General features: G+C 43.0%; 1 protein-coding gene across 1 annotated transcript; it reads right to left on the minus strand.

Moving 5' to 3' along the window:
- Positions 1-73: 73 nt before the first annotated feature.
- gipc3 (GIPC PDZ domain containing family, member 3) lies at positions 74-21,094 on the minus strand. Its single transcript, XM_064952823.1, has 7 exons — positions 21,086-21,094; positions 20,436-20,777; positions 17,518-17,703; positions 16,362-16,542; positions 7,119-7,228; positions 3,905-3,986; positions 74-1,915 (listed from the first exon to the last, which is right to left on the minus strand). The coding sequence occupies exons 1-7, from the start codon at positions 21,092-21,094 to the stop codon at positions 1,764-1,766; spliced, it is 1,062 nt and encodes a 353-aa protein (XP_064808895.1). The 3' UTR covers positions 74-1,763.
- Positions 21,095-22,032: the final 938 nt, after the last annotated feature.

A 22,032-nucleotide genomic window follows, 5' to 3' on the forward strand; every position in this document is an offset into this window, starting at 1 on the left:
AAAACACATAGTATAAACTGTTATTGATACTGTAGTTGCTCTAGGAAGCACACAAGAACATTTGAACTTGAGAATGAGTTATACCATTTTTATTACTAATTGTAACAACACACATGAAATATGCCTTATATTTTCAGGTCTCAATAGAGTGATGTATCAATACACAGCAGACATAAAGTCTACCGCACAACATTATGCTGATGTTCTGGTCAAGTCAAGATTACATGTCATTTGTTTTCATACATTTAAGATTCAAAACGTATTTATTTCTGAACTTTTCACACATATTTGACAATTCAAATAACTCTTATTTACATTCTGTTTCTAAAACAACACTGAATCATAATATAAAAGTCGTATTTGATGAATAAATTCCTGCATTATGAATAGTTGAAATGAAAAGCCTTCGAGAACAAAACATGTGAGCACATGATAACGTATAAAGAATATGAAGACTCCTTTTTTCAGGCAAACAATACTCTGCAATTAAACAGGAAGTTTCAAACATGTTTTTCCAACTTTCTTCACCATTCATCTTGAAATCATGTTGTTTTTCCCCATTTCAAATCAAATCATAAATCACATTTTTTTGGTCACATACACATGGTTAGCAGATGTTATTGCGAATGTAGCGAAATGCTTGTATTCTAAGGTCTGCACAACTAATTTCCTGGTTGTGAGTCAGAGTAGCCTTTGTATTCGAAATATGTTTACTCAAGTTCCTTCACCGTAGGAAACTTATGGGTTATGTTTCCTATAAGAGGACATTTTAATGCTTGTTATGGTCGTAGAACAACTTTAGGGAATTCTAGCATATCAGTATCGAATTTGGAGATCTTTCCAAGGGTCATTTCTGAAAAAAAGGTACACTTGACCTCTGTTCTTTCTCAGATGTCAAGAAGATCACTCTACTGACTTCTAAGTTACCTGTTGCTGGGTGAGTCTGTACACGGCACTCATTCATTGGGATGAAATTAACAACAACACTGGTGGGGATGTGTAATGGGGGTGCTGTTCTCAAAATGAGGCATTATACTAAACTCTTTCATCACTCTGGGTATTTGAAATGACCATGCAAATACATATTGTATAAGGACGCACCTTGATGTCTTGGCCAAATACCCAATTTAACACTCCAGCCTCCCTTGTTAAGAAGGCTAAATCAATCAGCTCACTATTGCATAACTAATGTATGGGGAGTTCTTTGATTCAAAATGGCCACCATGGGGGTTTCTCAACCATGCTGGTGGAAGATGAAACGCCACACTAATGGTGCCACCCAAGGGTCAACTCTTTGATCTCTGGTCTTATCCTGGTCTCTCTGTATCTGGAACAAACAAGCTCTTAACTCACTTCCTGGTTTCAGAGATGGATGGCCGATAAGTTCTTATATTGTCTGTATAAATATACAGTATGTTCACATGCATGTGCCCATGGACAACAGTGATTGGGTTTTGTATACATTAATGACATAACAGGGATATTTCCCTCTAGTATGGTGAGCCCTGAGCAGTATCCAAGAACACAATCAACACAATGCCCACTGCAAAGATTACGAAACCCACTTATGAAATGTCATTCTAAACTTAACGTATTCGGGAGGAACTTGTTTCATACCAAAGTAATAGAAATACATAGAAAAAATGTTTGGGGAAGAATGGCTGAGTAGGCCTGCGTTGACCATCTAATACGGCCATTGAGATGACAATTGTAAAATAGAGATGTTTGAAAGACATGAAAACAGTAATAAATGACTGACACCTCTACATTCTGTCCTCCTTCACATCTCCAATGGCACCCCACACATCAAACAAGAAGACATCTGGGAAGGCAAAGTCCCCCAGCACTGAATCCATAGCCTCAGCAAAATCATCTGGGTTCATCTTGTCTTTTCCGGCCTCCACGATGGTGGTCGCTGCAAGAGAGTGTTCCCACATTAATGGAAAATAGTAATTCATCTCTTTTTGGTTTCACACAGTTATTAGAAATAGGCCTAGTCTTGTGTTGCTTCACTTTCAAGTCTTATTCACTCATCTATTTAAATGAGTCTGTTTCTGAACGAACATGAGAAAGCCTGAAATCAAGGTTCGATATATAGGCCTAACTATGTTGATTGATCTGACACGGTGCTTTTCCTTGGATTTGTTGATGTTTCACGGCACGTCATGCTATTATGTCAGTTGCCAATAGTGTTCTGTCTACGTCGCTCGCTAGCCACTATCTTCCGTACAACTGTACTGGAAGTCAAATAGAAAAAAAAGATGTTTATATTTAATGACAAATTATTCAACTGAGTGTTTCAGAAAAGCCTGGCAAATGTTTACTGTTTTATTATTAGAGGCGAGCTCTTCTCTTTCCAGACTTAAGAGTCCTCCAATTCCCTCTGATTTATCTTACTGCCAAGAAGAAGAAAGGCTCCAAAGGAATAGTATCAAAACACCAAAAAGCACTGCAACATCTATATAGATTAGGATCTAAAGGTAATAGGTATTTTTTACTTGGCGCTCATGGAAAACAGCTAACTCATGTCTCTGGTATGCAACCTTTAAGATGTTGGGTTACTCTGTATAGTGTCTGACTCTCTAACAGATGTCTTTGGTATGAAGGATTTTTTATCAGCAACCTTTTTATCAGCAATCTGCAACCTAAGATTGACATGTCCCTGTATAGTTGTAGAGTCAGCTGTGTTCTTCATGTCAGTGTCCCTGTATAGTTGTAGAGTCAGCTGTGTTCTATGTGTCAGTGTACCTGTCTAGTTGTAGAGTCAGCTGTGTTCTTTGTGTCAGTGTCCCTGTCTAGTTGTAGAGTCAGCTGTGTTCTTCATGTCAGTGTCCCTGTCTAGTTGTAGAGTCAGCTGTGTAATTTGTGTCAGTGTCCCTGTCTGGTTGTAGAGTCAGCTGTGTTCTTTGTACCAGTGTCCCTGCCTGTCTAGTTGTAGAGTCAGCTGTGTTCTTCATGTCAGTGTCCCTGTCTAGTTGTAGAGTCAGCTGTGTTCTTCATGTCAGTGTACCTGTCTAGTTGTAGAGTCAGCTGTGTTCTTTGTCTCAGTGTCCCTGTCTAGTTGTGTCCTCTGTCTACTCTTATTTTTATTTATTTTAAAGCACTTTGAGATAGTTTTTCATTGAAAAGTGCGTTATAAATTCAATGTATTATTATTATTGCTGCTGTTACAGTATTTATGACAATATCTTGTGGGAGTAGTAAATAGTGAGTGGAGATTGTCCCTTTAGTTGCTTAGCGGCTCAAATGCTGGAGAAAGTTGGATGTGCCTAAAACCGTCTCCTTTCAACTGTGGTGAGTTTTTCCCATTGCAATTGTAGACTTTATCGTACAGATGTAGGATCTTAATTTTATTTCTATTGTCACATCAAAAACAGGATTTGAACATTTAAAGTAGGCTACATGAAAAGTGCAATATTGTTCATATAATCGTGTGCTAGTGTGAGTTTTCAGTGAATTTATGTAAATCACAAAGCCCATCTGCATGTCCTGCATTGCAGGAAAATTCTTAGCGAAAATAAAGAGTGATCAAATTAAGATCCTACATATGTATAGTTCACAAATAGAATCGAAAACCCAATTCTGACCCTAGACCTTTGCTTTGGCCATTTTGACCAACCCTAACCCGAATCCAGAGGTTAAACGGCTTATAAGGTTATAGCTTATTCTGTTTTCTTAAAAATGTGAGTAGCCATCTTACCTAACTGGAGGTCTCAGATGAGCAGCCATCTTACCTAACTGGAGGTCTCAGATGAGCAGCCCTCTTACCTAACTGGAGGTCTCAGATGAGCAGCCATCTTACCTAACTGGAGGTCTCAGATGAGCAGCCATCTTACCTAACTGGAGGTCTCAGATGAGCAGCCATCTTACCTAACTGGAGGTCTCAGTTGAGCAGCCATCTTACCTAAGTCGAGGTCTCGAATACCCATGTAGCTTTCCAGTAGATCATCCACTTTCTTGGTGGCTCTCTCCTCAAACTCATTCGGCTGGTGGGGAGAAGGCAAGTGTGTTTAGGTAACTGCATTTTAAGGGTACTGCAGAACATCATGCTAAAGTTACAAGATTATTACTGGCATACCGACACTAGACAGTCACTACAATCGCATGCCAGGCCTCTGCCTGTAAAAAAGTCAAAGGTATGTCGCCCACCAGTAAATACGTGTTTGGTATGTATGTACTGTCATAAGTGTACTACAGAACAGTGGCGGTTGGTGCCGTTTAAGATGAGGGAGGATGATTTTTTTAGATTTTTTTGTTAACATGGACTTTTTTCTATTACAGCATATTGGATGACTCTCATTCATATTCTATTCACCCAGTTCAATGTAACATCGATAGATTTAGGCTACAACATGATACTCAAATGTCCCCTGTAACCCATAATGATGCTACAACCTAGCCTATGAATGAAAGTTTACAACGTAGGTGCACACAGGTCGAGAGAATTTTGAGTGATCAAGGTGACAGACAGTGACACATTCAATACAGCGTTGCACATGCTTGCATCTAGCTAATCAAGGTTGCAATCATTAGTCCAACAGATGCAAACAAGTTTCTATTGGGCAAATTCAGGTGTGTTTATCCCCGGTTTGTTAATTTTGCTTCCGTTTAAGAAACATTTTTTATCAGAATCGGCACAATGAATATACCCCTGATCACATGCAAAAACAGTTCACTTTCATACCAGACACATACAAACAGCTCGTTGTATATACAGTGCTGTGAAAGTCTTTGCCCCCTTCCTGATTTATTTATTTATTTTTCACATTTGTCACACTTAAATGTTTCAGGTCATCAAACACATTTTAATATTACACAAAAATAACCCAAGTAAACACAAAATGCATTTAAGTGATGATTTGATTTATTAAGGGAAAAAAGCTATCCGAACCTTCATGGCCCTATGTGAAAAAGTAATTGCCCCCTAAACCTAATAACTGGTTGTGCCACCCTCAGCAGCAATAACTGTCAGCGTTTGCGATAACTGGCAATGAGTCTTTCACATCGTTGTGGAGGAATTTTGTCCTACACTTCTTTGCAGAATTGTTTTAATTCAGCCACATTGGAGGGTTTTCGAGCATGAACCACCTTTTTAAGGTCACGCCACAGCATCTCAATCGAATTCCGGACTTTTACCAGGCCACTCCAAAACCCTAATTTAGTTTTTTAAGCCATTCAGAGGTGGACTTGCTGGTGTGTTTTGGATCATTGTCCTGCTGCAGAACCCAAGTACGCTTCAGCTTGAGGTCACGAACTTCAGGATGTTTTGGTAGAGAGCAGAATTCCTGGTTCCATCAATCACAGCAAGTCGTCCAGGTCCTGAAGCAGCCCCACCATATTTGACTGTTGGTATGATGTTCTTTATCTGAAATGCTGTGTTACTTTTACGCCAGATGTAAAGGGACGCACACCTTCAAAAAATATCAACTTTTGTCTCGTCAGTCCACAGAATATTTTCCCAAAAGTCTTGGGGGATCATCAAGATGTTTTTGCCTAAAGTGAGATGAGCCTTTTTGTTCTTTTTGGTCAGCAGGGGTTTTCGCCTTGGAACTCTGCCATGGATTCCATTTTTGCCCAGTCTCTTTCTTATGGTTGAGTCATGAACACTGACCATAGCTGAGGCAAGTAAAGGCCTGCAGTTCTTTAGATGTTGTTGTGGGTTCTTTTGTGACCTCTTGGATGAGTCGTCGCTGCGCTCTTGGGGTAAGTTTGGTAGGCCGGCCACTCCTGGGAAGATTCACTACTGTTCCAAATTTTCTCCATTTGTGGATAATGACTCACGTGGTTCGCTGGAGTCCCAAAGCTTTAGAAATGGCTTTGTAACCCTTTCCAGACTGATAGATGTCAATTACTTTGTTTCTCATCTGTTCCTGAATTTCTTTGGATTGCGGCATGATGTCTTGCTTTTTGAGATCTTTTGGCCTACTTCACTTTGTCAGACGGGTTCTATTTAAGTGATTTCTTGATTCAACAGGTCTGGCAGTAATCAGGCCTGGGTGTGGCTAGTGAAATTGAACTCAGCTTTCCAAATGTGATTAACCACAGTAAATTCATGATTCAACACATTTTAGTGTGACAAATGTGCAAAAAAATAAGAAATCAGGAAGGGGTCAAATACTTTTTCACAGCACTGGATATAATTCCTTCTCGCATCTATATACGTTCTCTCCTTCTCCCTTCGCTTGTGGACTTCAGTACGCAACACATTAGCTGTCATAGTCATAGTTAACATAGCTACTAGAACTAATGTGTTAGTAAACCCATTACAATTGTGCAGTACAGTAGACAGTCAGCAGCAAGCAGTTTAGCAGTTACACTGGTGGGCCCCGGTGGCAACAAATTAAATCTCTCTCTTGCTTCACCTTAAATTTGGAATAAATTAATTTGTTCAACACTGTTAAACTATTGTCTTTCTCTTTGAGTCAACTACTCACCACATGTTATGCACTGTAGTGCTTGCCAGCTGTAGCTTGTGCTTTCAGTACTAGATTAATTCTCTGATCCTTTGACCGGGTGGACAACATGTCAGTTCATGCTGCAAGAGCTTTGATAGGTTGGAGGACGTCCTCTGGAAGTTGTCATAACTACTGTGTAAGTCTATGGAAGGGGATGAGAACCGGCTGTGATTAGGAGTCCCATAGGACAGTGTACAATTGGCCCAGCGTCGCCTGGGTTTGGCCGGTGTAGGCTGTCATTGTAAATAAGAATTTTTTTCCTAACTGACTTGCCGAGTTAAATAAATAATTAACTATTTTTTTTAAAGACGTTTGTGTGTGTCCAAACTGTTGTCATCAGAATTCATGTGAAGCACGGGTGGTCATCGACATAGTGAGATCACCACCAGGGTGTGGGAGTTGACAGTGTGTGTGTGTGTGTGTGTGTGTGTGTGTGTGTGTGTGTGTGTGTGTGTGTGTGTGTGTGTGTGTGTGTGTGTGTGTGTGTGTGTGTGTGTGTGTGTGTGTGTGTGTGTGTGTGTGTGTGTGTGTGTGGTTGGAGTTGATATTGTGTGCGTGTGCGTGAATGTCTGCATGAACGTCTGCGTGTGTAAGCTGCTCTGGGGTGGCCCGTCGGTCACTGAGAAGGTCATTGGCCAGAGGAACATGTGAATTGAAACTCACCACTTCCTGGACTGTAGCTGACCCCTTGGAGCGCAGACGCAGGGTCTCCTTCCCATTCACCATCTTTCCCTCGCTCGACTTGGGTGCCCTGGTCCTCATGCCGATCATATCTGGCACAAACGCACACACACACACACACACACAGTTTTAGTCATTTTGCCATAACTTTGGAAGTATGCTTGGGGTCATTGTCCATTTGGAAGACCCATTTATGACCACGCTTTAACTTCCTGACTGATGTCTTGAGATGTTGCTTCAATATATTCACATAATTTCCCTTCCTCATGGTGCCATATATTTTGTGAAGTGCACCAGTCCCTCCTGCAGCATAGCACCCCCACAACATGATGCTGCCACCCCATGCTTCACTGTTGGGATGGTGTTCTTCGGCTTGCAAGCATCCCCCTTTTTCGTCCAAACATAACAATGGTCATTATGGCCAAACAGTTCTATTTTTGTTTCATCAGACCAGAGGACATTTCTCCAAAAAGTACAATCTTTGTCCCCATGCTTTCTTTGGGGCAGTTTTGGAGCAGTGGCTTCCTCCTTGTTGATCGGCCTTTCAGGTTATGTCGATATAGTACTCGTTTTACTGTGGATATAGATACTTTTGTACCTGTTTCCTCCAGCATCTTCACAAGGTCATTTGCTGTTGTTCTGGGATCCTTTCGCACTTTTCGCACCACAGTGCGTTCATCTCTAGGAGACAGAACACGTCTCCTTCCTGAGCGGTATGACGGCTGCATGGTCCCATGGTATTTATACTTGCGTACTATTGTTTGTACAAATGAATGTGGTACCTTCAGGCGTTTGTAAATTGCTCCCAAGGATGAACCAGACTTGTGGAGGTCTACAATTTTTTTCTGAGGTCTAGTCTGATTTCTTTTGATTTTCCCGTGATGTCAGGCAAAGAGGCAATGAGCTTGAAGGCTTGCCTTGAAATACACCTCCAATTGACTCAGAGGAAGTCAATTAGCCTATCAGAAGCTTCTAATGCCGTGACATAATTTTCTGGAATTTTCCAAGCTGTTTAAAGGCACAGTCAACTTAGTGTATGTGAACTTCTGACCCTCTGGAATTGTGATGCAGTGAATTATAAGTGAAATAATCTGTCTGTAAACAATTGTTGGAAAAATTACTTGTGTCATTCAAAAGTGGATGTCCTAACCGACTTGCCAAAACTATAGTTTGTTAACAAGACATTTGTGGAGTGGTTGAAATACTAGTTTTAATCACTCCAACCTAAGTGAATGTAAACTTCCGACTGTACATGCCAACAATTCTCATGAGCACAAAAATATCCCACAAATCTCTATCAGGTGAGATCCAGTTGACATGACAACGCCAACGTCCTGATCAGCGTAACCTGTGAGGATGTCCATATGTTGAGGGCGGTGAATGATTGCTCTGATTCTATGAGAAATGCAGTGGGTAATGAAATGAATCAGAGTTTCCTGCTTTGCTCCTTCCTGTCTGTTATGACTCTGTTCATCAAAACAAGGCGCACACATCCTGTCTGTTATGATTCCGGTCAGCAAAATAAGGCACCACACACATCCTGTCTGGTGTGGCTATGATCAGCACAACAAGGCAGACAATTGTTTTTGTCCAGATCTGTATACAACATGGTGGAGTGAGAGAGACTACGGCAAAGGTGGACACGGACTGACTTTTTGATAAGTCATGTCAGCTGACCACAAATTGTTAGCTTTAAAGTCTATTCCACACTTAATTATCCAGGTAGCATACTGTTCACAAGTTAGCTAACAGGCTATATCAGTCTAAGAGAGTTTATCCATATATTTGACAATAATATCCATATCTTTGACAAGAATTTCTATATAATTTCCAGTCACAGTTTACCTCACCGCACATCACGGTTTTCCATATCAATCAACAAATGACCAGATTAAGAGAATGTGTCCTCTGAGGTTTTCTGAGTGCACTCAGCAGTGTAATAAAGCATGCAACATAATCCATCATACTCAACCATCCATTTAGCCAATGTTATAATGGTAAGCAAAGGCTCTTCAATTATTAACAGCTCTCATTTACTGCCACAGACAATGGAAAAATGTAACTGGCAGCCTCCTATGATGTGCATGGATCCATGTTTGCTTAGTTTTGATGGGTTCTAAACTTGAAATATCCTTACTCATGGAACTGGGGGAGAGTGGGGAATGCAGAGAGTTTACAATCTGTCAGAACATGACATTGTTAGATACTAGGTTATAACGACACAGGGCGAGACCCAGATGCAGACACAGGAGGCAGATGGTTAGAGTCTCTACTATTTATTCAAATACAAGGGAAAGGCAATAGGCAGGTCGAGGACAGGCAGAAGTTCATTAATCTGGTCAGAGTCAGAAAGGTAGAGGGTGGCAGGCAGGCTCGAGGTCAGGGCAGGCTGAATGGTCAGGCAGGTGGGCTTAGTGTCAGGGCAAGTGACACTGGACTAGCGCACCTGAGTCTTTAGGGTGTCACTATCAAGATATGTTTAGGTTCAAGCTAGAAATTAAATGTTTTGGTTTATCTTTGTTAAACCCTTTAGGACCATAGTTTGAGGATTCCTTTTTGACTCAGCCATGCCTTCTTCCCCGGCCAACATTTCTTCATCTCCCAACCCTTCTAATGCGACTATCCCCGATGCTCCTCCCTCTTTTTCCCCTGCCCCGCTACAAAGTTTCTCCCTGCAGGCGGTCACTGAGTCCGAGGTGCTAAAGGAGCTCCTGAAACTTGACCACCAAAAAACATCTGGGTCAGATGGTGTCGAACCTTTCTTCTTTCAGGTTGCTGCCCCTATCAACGCCAAGCCTATCGCCAACCTTTTTAACCGGAGATTGGTGTAACAGTATAACTTTAGACCGTCCCCTCGCCCATACCCGGCGCCAACCAGGGACCCTCTGCATCCATCAACAACACTCACCCACGAAGCATCGTTACCCATCACTCCACAAAAGCCGCGGCCCTTGCAGAGCAACTACTAGTACTACAACCACTACTTCAAGGTCTCAGAGCAAGTGACGTCACCGATTGAAACATTTATTTAGTGCGCACCACCGCTAACTAAGCTAGCCGTTTCACATCCGTTACACTCACCCCCCTTTTGACCTCCTCCTTTTCCGCAGCAACCAGTGATCCGGGTCAATAGCATCAATGTAACAGTATAACTTTAAACCGTCCCCTCGCCCATACCCGGGCGCGAACCAGGGACCCTCTGCACACATCAACAACAGTCACCCTCGAAGCATCGTTACCCATCGCTCCACAAAAGCCACGACCCTTGCAGAACAAGGGGAACTACTACTTCAAGGTCTCAGAGCAAGTGACGTCACAGATTGAACCGCTATTTAGCGCGCACCACCGCTAACTAAGCTAGTGTTTCACATCCGTTACATTGGCTTGGCGATGATAGGGGCTTTTTAATCCTCTCTGAGGAGGATCCCACTGCTTGGAAGGCAGGCACGGTGCGTCTTTTATTTAAAGGGAGAGATCAAGCTGATCCTAACTGTTATAGGCCAACTTCTATTTTGCCCTGTTTATCAAAAGTGTTGGAAAAACTTGTCAACTGACTGGCTTTCTTGATGACTATGCATTCCAGAGAGAATACTAATCTGGTTTCAGCTCAGTTTATGTATGTGTCACTGCAACCTTAAAGGTCCTAAATGATGTCATCATTGCCCTTGATTCTAAGCAATGTTGTGCTGCTATTTTTATTGACTTGGACAAAGCTTTTGATACGGTAGACCATTCCATTCTTGTGGGCCGGCTAAGGAGTAGTGGTGTCTCTGAGGGACCTTTGGCCTGGTTCGCTAACTGCCTCTCTCAAAGAGTGCAGAGTATAAAGTCAAAACATCTGCTCAGCCATCTGCTCCTAGGCCCCACACTCTTCTCAATTTACATCAACAACATAGCTCAGGCAGTAGGAAGCTCTCTCATCCATTTATATGTAGATGACACAGTCTTATACTCAGGGGGCCCTTCCCTGGATTTTGAGTTAAACACTCCACAACTAAGCTTTCAATGTCCAACAAGCTTTCTTTGCCCTTAACCTTGTTCTGAACACCTCACGAAACAAAGGTCATGTGGTTTGGTAAATAGAATGCCCCTCTCCCCACCGGTGTGATTACGACCTCTGAGGGTTTAGAGCTTGAGGTCGTCACCTCATACAAGTACTTGGGAGTATGGCTAGACGGTGTCCTTCTCTCAGCACATATCAAAGCGGCAGGCTAAGGTTACATCTAGACTTGGTTTCCTTTATCGTAATCGCTCCTCTTTCACCCCAGCTGCCAAACTAACCCTGATTCAGATGACCATCCTACCCATGCTAGATTATGGAGACGTAATTTATAGATCGGCAGGTAAGGGTGCTCTCGAGCGGCTAGATGTTCTTTACCATTTGGCCATCTGATTTGCCACCAATGCTCCTTATAGAACACATCACTGCACGCTATACTCCTCTGTAAGATGGTCATCTCTGTATACCTGTCGCAAGACCCACTGGTTGATGCTTATTTATAAAACCCTCTTAGGCCTCACTCCCCCCTATCTGAGATATCTACTGCAGCCCTCATCCTCCACATACAACACCAGTTCTGCCAGTCACATTCTGTTAAAGGTCCCCAAAGCACACACATCCCTGGGTCGCTCCTCTTTTCAGTTCGCTGCAGCCAGCAACTGGAACGATCTGCAAAAGACACTCAAACTGTACAGTTTTATCTCCATCTCTTCATTCAAAGACTCAATCATGGACACTCTTACTGACAGTTGTGGCTGCTTCGCGTGATGTATTGTTGTCTCTACATTCTTGCCCTTTGTGCTGTTATCTGTGCCCAATAATGTTTGTACCATGTTTTGTGCTGCTACCATGTTGTGCTGCTGCCATGTTGTTGTCATGTGTTCCTGCCTTGCTATGTTGTCATAGGTCTCTCTTTATGTAGTGTTGTGTTGTCTCTCTTGTTGTGATGTGTTTCATCCTATTATATTTATATTGTATTTAGGAGGCCTTTTGGTAGGACGTCATTGTAAATAAGAATTTGTTCTTAACTGACTTGCCTAGTTAAATAAAGGTTCAATATAATGTACAATTTTTAAAAATAAGGCTGTAACGTCATTTACATTTATTTTTTTTAGGTCAAAGGGTCTGAATACAGGGTAGCCTAGTGGTTAGAGTGTAGAGGCGGCAGGGTAGCCTAGTGGTTAGAGTGTAGAGGCGGCAGGGTAGCCTAGTGGTTAGAGTGTAGAGGCGGCAGGGTTGCCTAGTGGTTAGAGTGTAGAGGCGGCAGGGTAGCCTAGTGGTTAGAGTGTTGGACTAGTAACTGAAAGGTTGCAAGTTTGAATCCCCGAGCTGACAAGGTACAAATCTGTCGTTCTGCCCCTGAACAGGCAGTAAACCCACTGTTCCTAGGCCGTCATTGAAAATAAGAATTTGTTCTTAACTGACTTGCCTAGTAAAATAAATATATACTTTCTGAATGCACAGTACACTCTCTAACACTCTAAATGTATCCCAACATTTTAATATCCGGACTTAATACAGTATTAATAGGCATACTTCTCACAGCATTTTAGCAATGGGCATACAAACATAAATACAGTTGCCCATTGCAACAAGTTCAAGTTCAAGTTTACCTCACAGTAATTATGTTTCCTAACTATTTTTATCTTTGATATGTGATGTGTTTACTCCGACAGAGTAATTGAGTGTTACTGATTGTTCACAGGAAGTCATAACATGGCGTCAGGGTTTTGTTCCCTCTCTGGACAGATGTTGATAAGGAATAGTCATTTACTGCAATCAACAGTTGGCTCCAGACCACCCCAAGGCATTTCCCCTGTGAATTAGTATGAAACCATTTGCCCATTGACTCATTTACCAGTAAATCTTGTTCAAAAGTGAAGTATGTGTTTTCAAGCTCCCAGGGGTACATTTTAGTTCAGTGTTCATAAACTCCTGACAGCAGGTCTATCTCAGAGGGATTGTCAGAGGGATTGTAAATCTGTTTTCTGACCAGGGGAGGGTGCTGGCAGGTCTCTCCAACCCTGTTCCTGGAAAACTACCCTTCTGTGGGTTTTCGCTCTAACCCCAGTTATAACTAACCTTGTTCAGTTTATCAACCAGCTAATTATTAGAATCAGGTGTGCTAGATTAGGGTTGGAGAGAAACCCTACAGGATGGTAGCTCTCCAGGAACAGAGTTGGAGAGAAACCCTACAGGATGGTAGCTCTCCAGGAACAGGGTTGGAGAGAAACCCTACAGGAAGGTAGGTCTCCTGGGACAGGGTTGGAGAGAAACCCTACAGGATGGTAGCTCTCCAGGAACAGGGTTGGAGAGAAACCCTACATGATGGTAGCTCTCCAGGAACAGGGTTGGAGAGAGAACCTACAGGATGGTAGCTCTCCAGGAACAGGGTTGGAGAGAAACCCTACAGGATGGTAGCTCTCCAGGAACAGGGTTGGAGAGAGAACCTACAGGATGGTAGCTCTCCAGGAACAGGGTTGGAGAGAAACCCTACAGGATGGTAGCTCTCCTGGAACAGGGTTGGAGAGAGAACCTACAGGATGGTAGCTCTCCTGGGACAGGGTTGGAGAGAAACCCTACAGGATGGTAGCTCTCCTGGGACAGGGTTGGAGAGAAACCCTACAGGATGGTAGCTCTCCTGGGACAGGGTTGGAGAGAAACCCTACAGGATGGTAGGTCTCCAGGAACAGGGTTGGAGAGAAACCCTACAGGATGGTAGCTCTCCTGGGACAGGGTTGGAGAGAAACCCTACAGGATGGTAGGTCTCCAGGACAGGGTTGGAGAGAAACCCTACAGGATGGTAGGTCTCCTGGGACAGGGTTGGAGAGAAACCCTACAGGATGGTAGCTCTCCTGGGACAGGGTTGGAGAGAAACCCTACAGGATGGTAGGTCTCCAGGAACAGAGTTGGGGAGAAACCCTACAGGATGGTAGCTCTCCAGGAACAGGGTTGGAGAGAGAACCTACAGGAAGGTAGCTCTCCTGGAACAGGGTTGGAGAGAGAACCTACAGGAAGGTAGCTCTCCAGGAACAGGGTTGGAGAGAGAACCTACAGGATGGTAGCTTTCCAGGAACAGGGTTGGAGAGAAACCCTACAGGATGGTAGCTCTCCTGGAACAGGGTTGGAGAGAGAACCTACAGGATGGTAGCTCTCCTGGGACAGGGTTGGAGAGAAACCCTACAGGATGGTAGCTCTCCTGGGACAGGGTTGGAGAGAAACCCTACAGGATGGTAGCTCTCCTGGAACAGGGTTGGAGAGAGAACCTACAGGAAGGTAGCTCTCCAGGAACAGGGTTGGAGAGAGAACCTACAGGATGGTAGCTCTCCAGGAACAGGGTTGGAGAGAAACCCTACAGGATGGTAGCTCTCCTGGAACAGGGTTGGAGAGAGAACCTACAGGATGGTAGCTCTCCTGGGACAGGGTTGGAGAGAAACCCTACAGGATGGTAGCTCTCCTGGGACAGGGTTGGAGAGAAACCCTACAGGATGGTAGCTCTCCTGGGACAGGGTTGGAGAGAAACCCTACAGGATGGTAGGTCTCCAGGACAGGGTTGGAGAGAAACCCTACAGGATGGTAGGTCTCCTGGGACAGGGTTGGAGAGAAACCCTACAGGATGGTAGCTCTCCTGGGACAGGGTTGGAGAGAAACCCTACAGGAGGGTAGGTCTCCTGGGACAGGGTTGGAGAGAAACCCTACAGGATGGTAGCTCTCCTGGGACAGGGTTGGAGAGAAACCCTACAGGATGGTAGGTCTCCTGGGACAGGGTTGGAGAGAAACCCTACAGGATGGTAGCTCTCCTGGGACAGGGTTGGAGAGAAACCCTACAGGATGGTAGCTCTCCAGGAACAGGGTTGGGGAGAAACCCTACAGGATGGTAGCTGTCCAGGAACAGGGTTGGGGAGAAACCCTACAGGATGGTAGCTGTCCAGGAACAGAGTTGGAGAGCCCTGAATTAGAGGTTACAGCTCCAGAGTCAGACAACATTTCATCTTCATGCTGTGGAGTCAAGATGTCTTTGCAGTACTTATCACTCCATATTCAGAAAATGCATAAACTGTACTGCAGCTGTTCATTAAAAACTAAATGAAACCGGAACTACTAGTAATAATATGCCATTTAGCATATTATCAACCAGCTAATTAGCGTTCAACAGACACATCTCAACATCAGCTGTTCAGAGAAGACTGTGTGATTCAGGCATTCATGGTCAAATTCCTGCAAAGAAACCACTCCTAAAGGACACCAAAAAGAAGAAGAGACTTGCTTGGACCATGAAACACGAGCAATGGACATTAGACTGGTGGAAATCTGTCCTTTGGTCTGATTTTTGGTTCCAACCGCTGTGTCTTTGAGGCGCAGAGTAGGTGAACGGATGATCTCTGCATGTGTGGTTCCCACCGTGAAGCATGGAGGAGGTGTGGGGGTGCTTTGCTGGTGACACTGTCAGTGATTTATTCAGAATTCAAGACACACTTAACCTGCAAGGCAAACACAGCATTCTGCAACGATAAGCCATCCCATCCTCCCATCTGGTTTGAGCTTAGTGGAACTATCATTTGTTTTTCAACAGCACAATGACCCTATACACCTCCAGGCTGTGTAAGGGCTATTTGACCAAGAAGGATAGTGATGGAGTGCTACATCAGATGACCTGGCCTCCACAATCACCCAACCTCAACCCAAATGAGATGGTTTGGGATGAGTTGGACCACAGAGTGAAGGAAAAGCAGCCAACAAGTGCTCAGAATGTGTAGGAACTCCTTTAAGACGGTTTGAAAAGCATTCCAGGTGAAGCTGGTTGAGAGAATGCCAAAAGTGTGCAAAGCTGTTAACAAGGTGGCTACTTTGAAGAATCTCAAATATAAAATATATTATGATGTGTTTAACAATTTTTTGGTTACTACATGATCCCATGTGTTATTTCATAGTTTTCTATTATTATACAATGTAGAAAATAGTAAAAAATAAACCATTGAATGAGTAGGTGTGTCAACTTTTGACTAATATATTTACCCCCAAAATATATGGGGTATTGGAAATGATGCAGACAAGCACATTGATGGTCGCTACAATCTATCCGCAATATTAAAACTGATCTACCCCTCCCCCCCAAAAAAATCCAAATCATAAAAGATCCTTCAAATAGTCAATGAATGAGTATTGCCTCGGATGAAATTGTTATCTCAACATCATCCTATGAATTAATTCATTTGGTTACTCACCAAAGGCTTTCTTGGGCCCCACCAAGCGTAGTGTGAAGGGTGTTCCCCTTGGTTGCTCCTTTAGCATCTTGGCTACTTCATAGTGCCGACACCCGACAATGCTCTGGTCATTGATGGCCTCAATGTGATCGCCCACGCATACAGTCTTGAGCTGGTCAATGGTGCTCTCTTCCTTTATCCTCTGTAGAAGAAACAGACCGGGTTTGGGTAGGATGTAGTCCATCTACCTAATCCTATTAATTGATGACATCTTGCTAAGTATCTAGGCCACACTACTACATTTTCGTCATTATAACCTGAGTGGTTCGAACCCTGAATGATGATTGGCTGAAAGCCGTGTTAAATCAGACCGTATACCACGGGTATGACAAAACATTTATTTTTACTCTTCTAATTACTCAATAAGGCACCTCGGGGAGTTTGTGGTATATGGCCAATATACCACGGCTAAGGACTGTATACAGGCACTTAGCATTGCATTGTGCATAAGCACAACCCATAGCTGTGGTATATTGGCCATATACCACACCTGCTCTGGCTTTATTGCTTGGGCATAAGTCGGGGAAATGTTACAGCGAAGCTTCAGTCAGGTGGGAATCAAAAATATTTGACTGTTATTTTGTGGTTAAAATGCATTGTTTTGTTCCAAAAAACACACTGTGTAGGACAGATAGGCCTTTATCATGTAGGCTACAGTTCACCTCAAAATCAGCCTTGAGTCTGCTTTGTGACAAATGTTACCATAGTAACATAGTAATAGGGAAAGGTAACAGAGTGTCATGGAAGCGCAGCCACATCCAATTGTATTTCCCTCTCCTAAAATATGGCACACTCCTTAAATGTTTTAATCCGGTTTCACAGTATGTTTCAGGGTGCGTTTCTCTGCCCAGGCATTGCTGACTCATGTCAGAACTACCTGGATAGGTAAATATCAGCTAACCACATCATGTTATAGCAATCTGGTGCCAGACTGCACAGAATATGACATGGCACGCAACCATTGGTTGATACATGCAAAGTCTGAGCAGGGGAACATGACCTCTCTCTTCACTTAAAACCTGGCCTTTTACTCTGACCTTTAACCTCTGGCTTTTACGTCTATGGAACGTTCTGACTCGGATAAGGTTTACTTACCTACTTTACGTCTGGCTATTACCTTAATGAAAGCGTACCCTGCTCCGTTGTCAGTGATGGTCAGCCCGAGGGCGTCCTCCGTCTTGGTGACCTCCACCTCTTTGGTCTCGCCCCTGACGTGGGCGAAGATGAAGTCCTCCAGGCCGATCTGACCACCTAACAGCTTCTGCATATCCACCTTGTGGGAGTTCAGAGTGCAGAAAAGGATCTAGTCCACAGAGAAGAAAGAGGAGCAATGGTCAGCAGGAAATACATGAGGGTAGTTTGGAACATGAATGATTGTCATCCCATCAAATCAAATCAAATGTATTTATATAGCCCTTCTTACATCAGCTGATATCTCAAAGTGCTGTACAGAAACCCAGCCTAAAACCCCAAACAGCAAGCAATGCAGGTGTAGAAGCACGGTGGCTCTGAAAAACTCCCTAGAAAGGCCAAAATCCCATTCAAAAGAAGAACCATTAAAATGTTAATCTGTCATCCACCTTAATTTGTTAAGTCACAGCAATATGGAACAACCTGAAGTGGTGTGAAAGAATGGATGTGGCTTTTATCTTAATTCAGTAAATATGCCTACATTCCTCTAAATGGAGAGTACTGTAGCTCCGCAAAATGTAATAACATCTAAAGATCTGTATGGACTTTAAGAAGGCTCGTCAAGATCAAAGGAGATTACAGGGTCGTGTTCAGTAGGGAGAAAAGTTATTAACTGAACTTGCCCAATCAGAACACAGATTTTTGTTTTCTGGTCAAACAATCAATCAATCACATGTATTTATGAACCCCTTTTTACATCAGCGGTTGTCACTAAGTTGTTTTTGACGGTGACCTGGCCTCGACCCCAAATAGCAAGCAAAAGCAGAAGCAGGGGAACTTTGGCACAAAAACTTTCTAGAAGGAAGAAACCTGCTCTGAGGGGTGGCCCATTCATCCCCTTCTGGTAGTATTGAAACTTTTCCATAACATTGTGCCCTACACTACTACATTCAATGACTCACAAACCGATCCTGACTCCCATGTCATACTACTCAATCCCAACAGCAGAGGGCAGTGTTCTAACATAGATTCACCAAAGAGACTGCCCTTCACGTGGCCATTTTGTGATCTTATCTGGACAGGACAATTCTGGTCCTGGAGAGCCACAGTGTATGCAGGCTTTTCTCCAGCCCAGCACTAACACATTGGATTCATCTAGTGGTCAACTAATTATAGTTTTCAATCTTGTTAGTTTAATGGTTGTTTTGGGGACAGAAATATAAGCATGCACTCACTTCCTGGATCCTTCTGGATTTGCCACTCCTGCTTTTTTTACTCCCTCTCAATTCTGCATTTGTTACCTGTAGGCCATTTGTTACCTATACTACTGGGGGCTGCTGAGGGGAGGACAGGTCATAATAATGGCTGGAATGGAGCTAATGGAATGGCATCAAACCATGTGATTGATGTATTTGATACCGTTCCACTGATTCCGCTCCAGCCGTTACCACGAGCTTGTCCTCCCCAATTATGACCCCGCCAACCTCCTGTGGTATAAACTCTTGTCTCAGCCTTGCTGGGTGTCATTGACACTAGTTCAAGGACAGGCATAAATAATCCTGTGTGGAAAGCTTTATTGCAGGTTGTGATGTGAAATGCTGCCAGCTTGCTCACTTTACTTTTTATGCCTATGAGCACATAGATTTCCTGTCCAAACGCCTAGAATATGATTGGAATATGATCAGAAATATAATAAGAATATGAATAGAATATGATTAGAAATATCATCAGTAAATAATCCGAATATAATCCGAATATGATTAGAATAGAATCAGAATATGATTAGAATAGAATCAGAATATGATTAAAATAGAATCAGAATATGATTAGAATAGAATCAGAATATGATCAGAATATGATTAGAATCAGAATATGATTAGAATAGAATCAGAATATGATTAGAATATGATCAGAATATGATTAGAATCAGAATATGATTAGAATAGAATCAGAATATGATTAGAATAGAATCAGAATATGATTAAAATAGAATCAGAATAGGATTAGAATAGAATCAGAATATGATTAGAATATGATCAGAATATGATTAGAATCAGAATATGATCAGAATATGATTGTGCTGTTCACTTCTTTTATTTGTCCTTTTTGCTGGAATGTGTTTGACATTCAAGAGCACTGATGAAAATACAAGGGCACAAATGAAGACATTTATGAACATTTCAGTGTATTCCCACTAATAAACCTTCGGTATTACAGTAAAAAAAAAGGAAACTTCTTTATTACAGTATCAAATGTGTTCTTGAAACTACATTATATAATTATCTTGACCTACCTTCGATCATCATATCTTTCTGTCATCTGTCATGGCATTGAGACAGCAACAGGTGGCAGTGTGGATGGCCGTGACCCACTAAAAGGTTGTTCATTAGACCAGATCAGTAGATTTCGCTCGAGGACATTTTGTATGTCCTTCCAGCTGTTTTTACGACATTACTAGAAGGTCATCCTCACATTGGAGATGTTCCACGTTAAAATCATTCATTGGTTACCATATAGACAACTCAGTAACTACTATTTGTTTTACAAACTTTGCACCTGTCACTCAGAATTCGGCTCTGGAATGTTCTGGAAATGTTTAATCAATTATTTTAAAACTGACAATTTTTATCTGTGACAGTTAATCAAAAGTCAAAATGATCAAAGTCCTTCAAACTATGAACATAATCCTGAGCAAATGATTGTGTAGTACATCATGAAACAGGTCTAATTTGAGACAAAAATAGTCAATCAACCTTAACCCAACAAGGAGACTATTTATACATGACATAATAATTCAAACTGTCAGCATGACCTAAAAGCAGAACATCCAAATGATCAGATCTTGTACTGTAATGGCCTAACCAGTCAGCAGAAATGAACAAAGAACAGCCTAGCCTACCGTACCTCCGAGGGAGAGATATGAAACACCTCAGCGATCTTGGCATACAACTCCTTGACATTGGTGAAGCCATGGATGCGGCCTGTAGGGCTGCCATGTGCCAACTGGGTGTGGAAGACGAGCCTGGGCCTTGGGTACTCAGGCGGCCCAGACGGAGGTGGGTCTGAGGGGGGCAGCGGCGGAGCGGAGGGCTCCACACCCCCATGTGTCTGACTCTTCATCTCTTCCTCTGAAGCCGGCCCTCCAGCCTTGTTGCTGTCCTGCGCTAGCGGGCTCATCTCTTCTCCGTTCTGCATCGGCCCCAGCTCTGGGTTGGTGGTCCTCTGTGAGTCCTGGTGTATGCTGCCCTAGCTGGCCAGAGAGAGAGTTGGGACCCTAGGTGCTGCTGAATTAGTGATGAGAGTAGCCAGGTAACGGCAGCCAAAGGAGGCCTGCTCGGCCAGGTGGAAACCCAACACCCAGATGCTGAGCATCGTATGTGTGACACCGGAGACCGAGAGCAGATAGGGAGAACAACAAACATATCACACCAGTTAAGCTGCCTTTATAAAGACCTCGTATAACACCATTAGTGTCTGTCTGGGCACCAGGTAAAGGGACTCACACATGACCCCAAAAGGATGGTACGTTTGTGGTGGGGGCTAAAAGCTCTGACCATATCCATGATATCATGTGTCACCTGGAGTCGGTAGACAGACAATGTCCCGATGTTAGTGGTAAGGAGACACTCTGTACTGAGAGTAAAGTCCCTCCAGTCCTCATTAATGAAGAATTAGTAAAGTCAGGGTGGATCCTCCTCAACTTGTCAGCCTTTTTAACCCTACAGCCAGTCCACAGATACACAAGAAGAATACTTAGCCTGATAAATGGTTGTTTAATTCGACCCCATGCTGAAATGTGTGCCAACAACTACTTAGAAGTTAACAAATATATTGTGATGTAACGATAGATCATAGTAAGACCGAGCATTGATATGTATGTCTGCATTTTTATTATCTTATTCACAAAACCGTAGACCAATCCTGCAAAATGATGCACAGGACATTCCCTAGGTTTAGGAAACTGGAAGTAAAACATTACCGGATAGTTGTGAAGTAGGAGAGAGAGGCAAATATCAAGAGGTGTACAGGAAGTGGCCAAGCGGAGCTCGAACCCGCCCTCGCCAGGGGTCATGTGATTGGCGATTGTTACCACTACAGCACACTGGAAATACACTGAGTTAACAAAACATTAAGAACACCTGCTCTTTCCATGACTTAGATCCCTTATTGATGTCACTTGTTACATCCACTTAAAATAGTGCAGATGAAGGGGAGGAGACAGGTTAAAGAAGGATTTTCAAGCCTTGAGACAATTGAGACATGAATTGTGTTTGCGTGCCACTCAGAGGGTACATGGGCTTGACAAAAGATTTAAGTGCCTTTGAACGGGGTGTGGTAGTAGGGGCTAGGCACACTTTCTACTTTTAAATTCGGACAAAACAGAGATGCTTGTTCTAGGTCCCAAGAAACAAAGAGATCTTCTGTTGAATCTGACAATTAATCTTGATGGTTGAAGTCGTCTCAAATGAAACTGTGAAGGACCTCGGGCGTTACTCTGGAC

The sequence above is a fragment of the Oncorhynchus masou genome, chromosome 31 (assembly GCF_036934945.1).
Source record: "Oncorhynchus masou masou isolate Uvic2021 chromosome 31, UVic_Omas_1.1, whole genome shotgun sequence".
In the NCBI taxonomy this organism is placed as follows: Eukaryota; Metazoa; Chordata; class Actinopteri; order Salmoniformes; family Salmonidae; genus Oncorhynchus; species Oncorhynchus masou.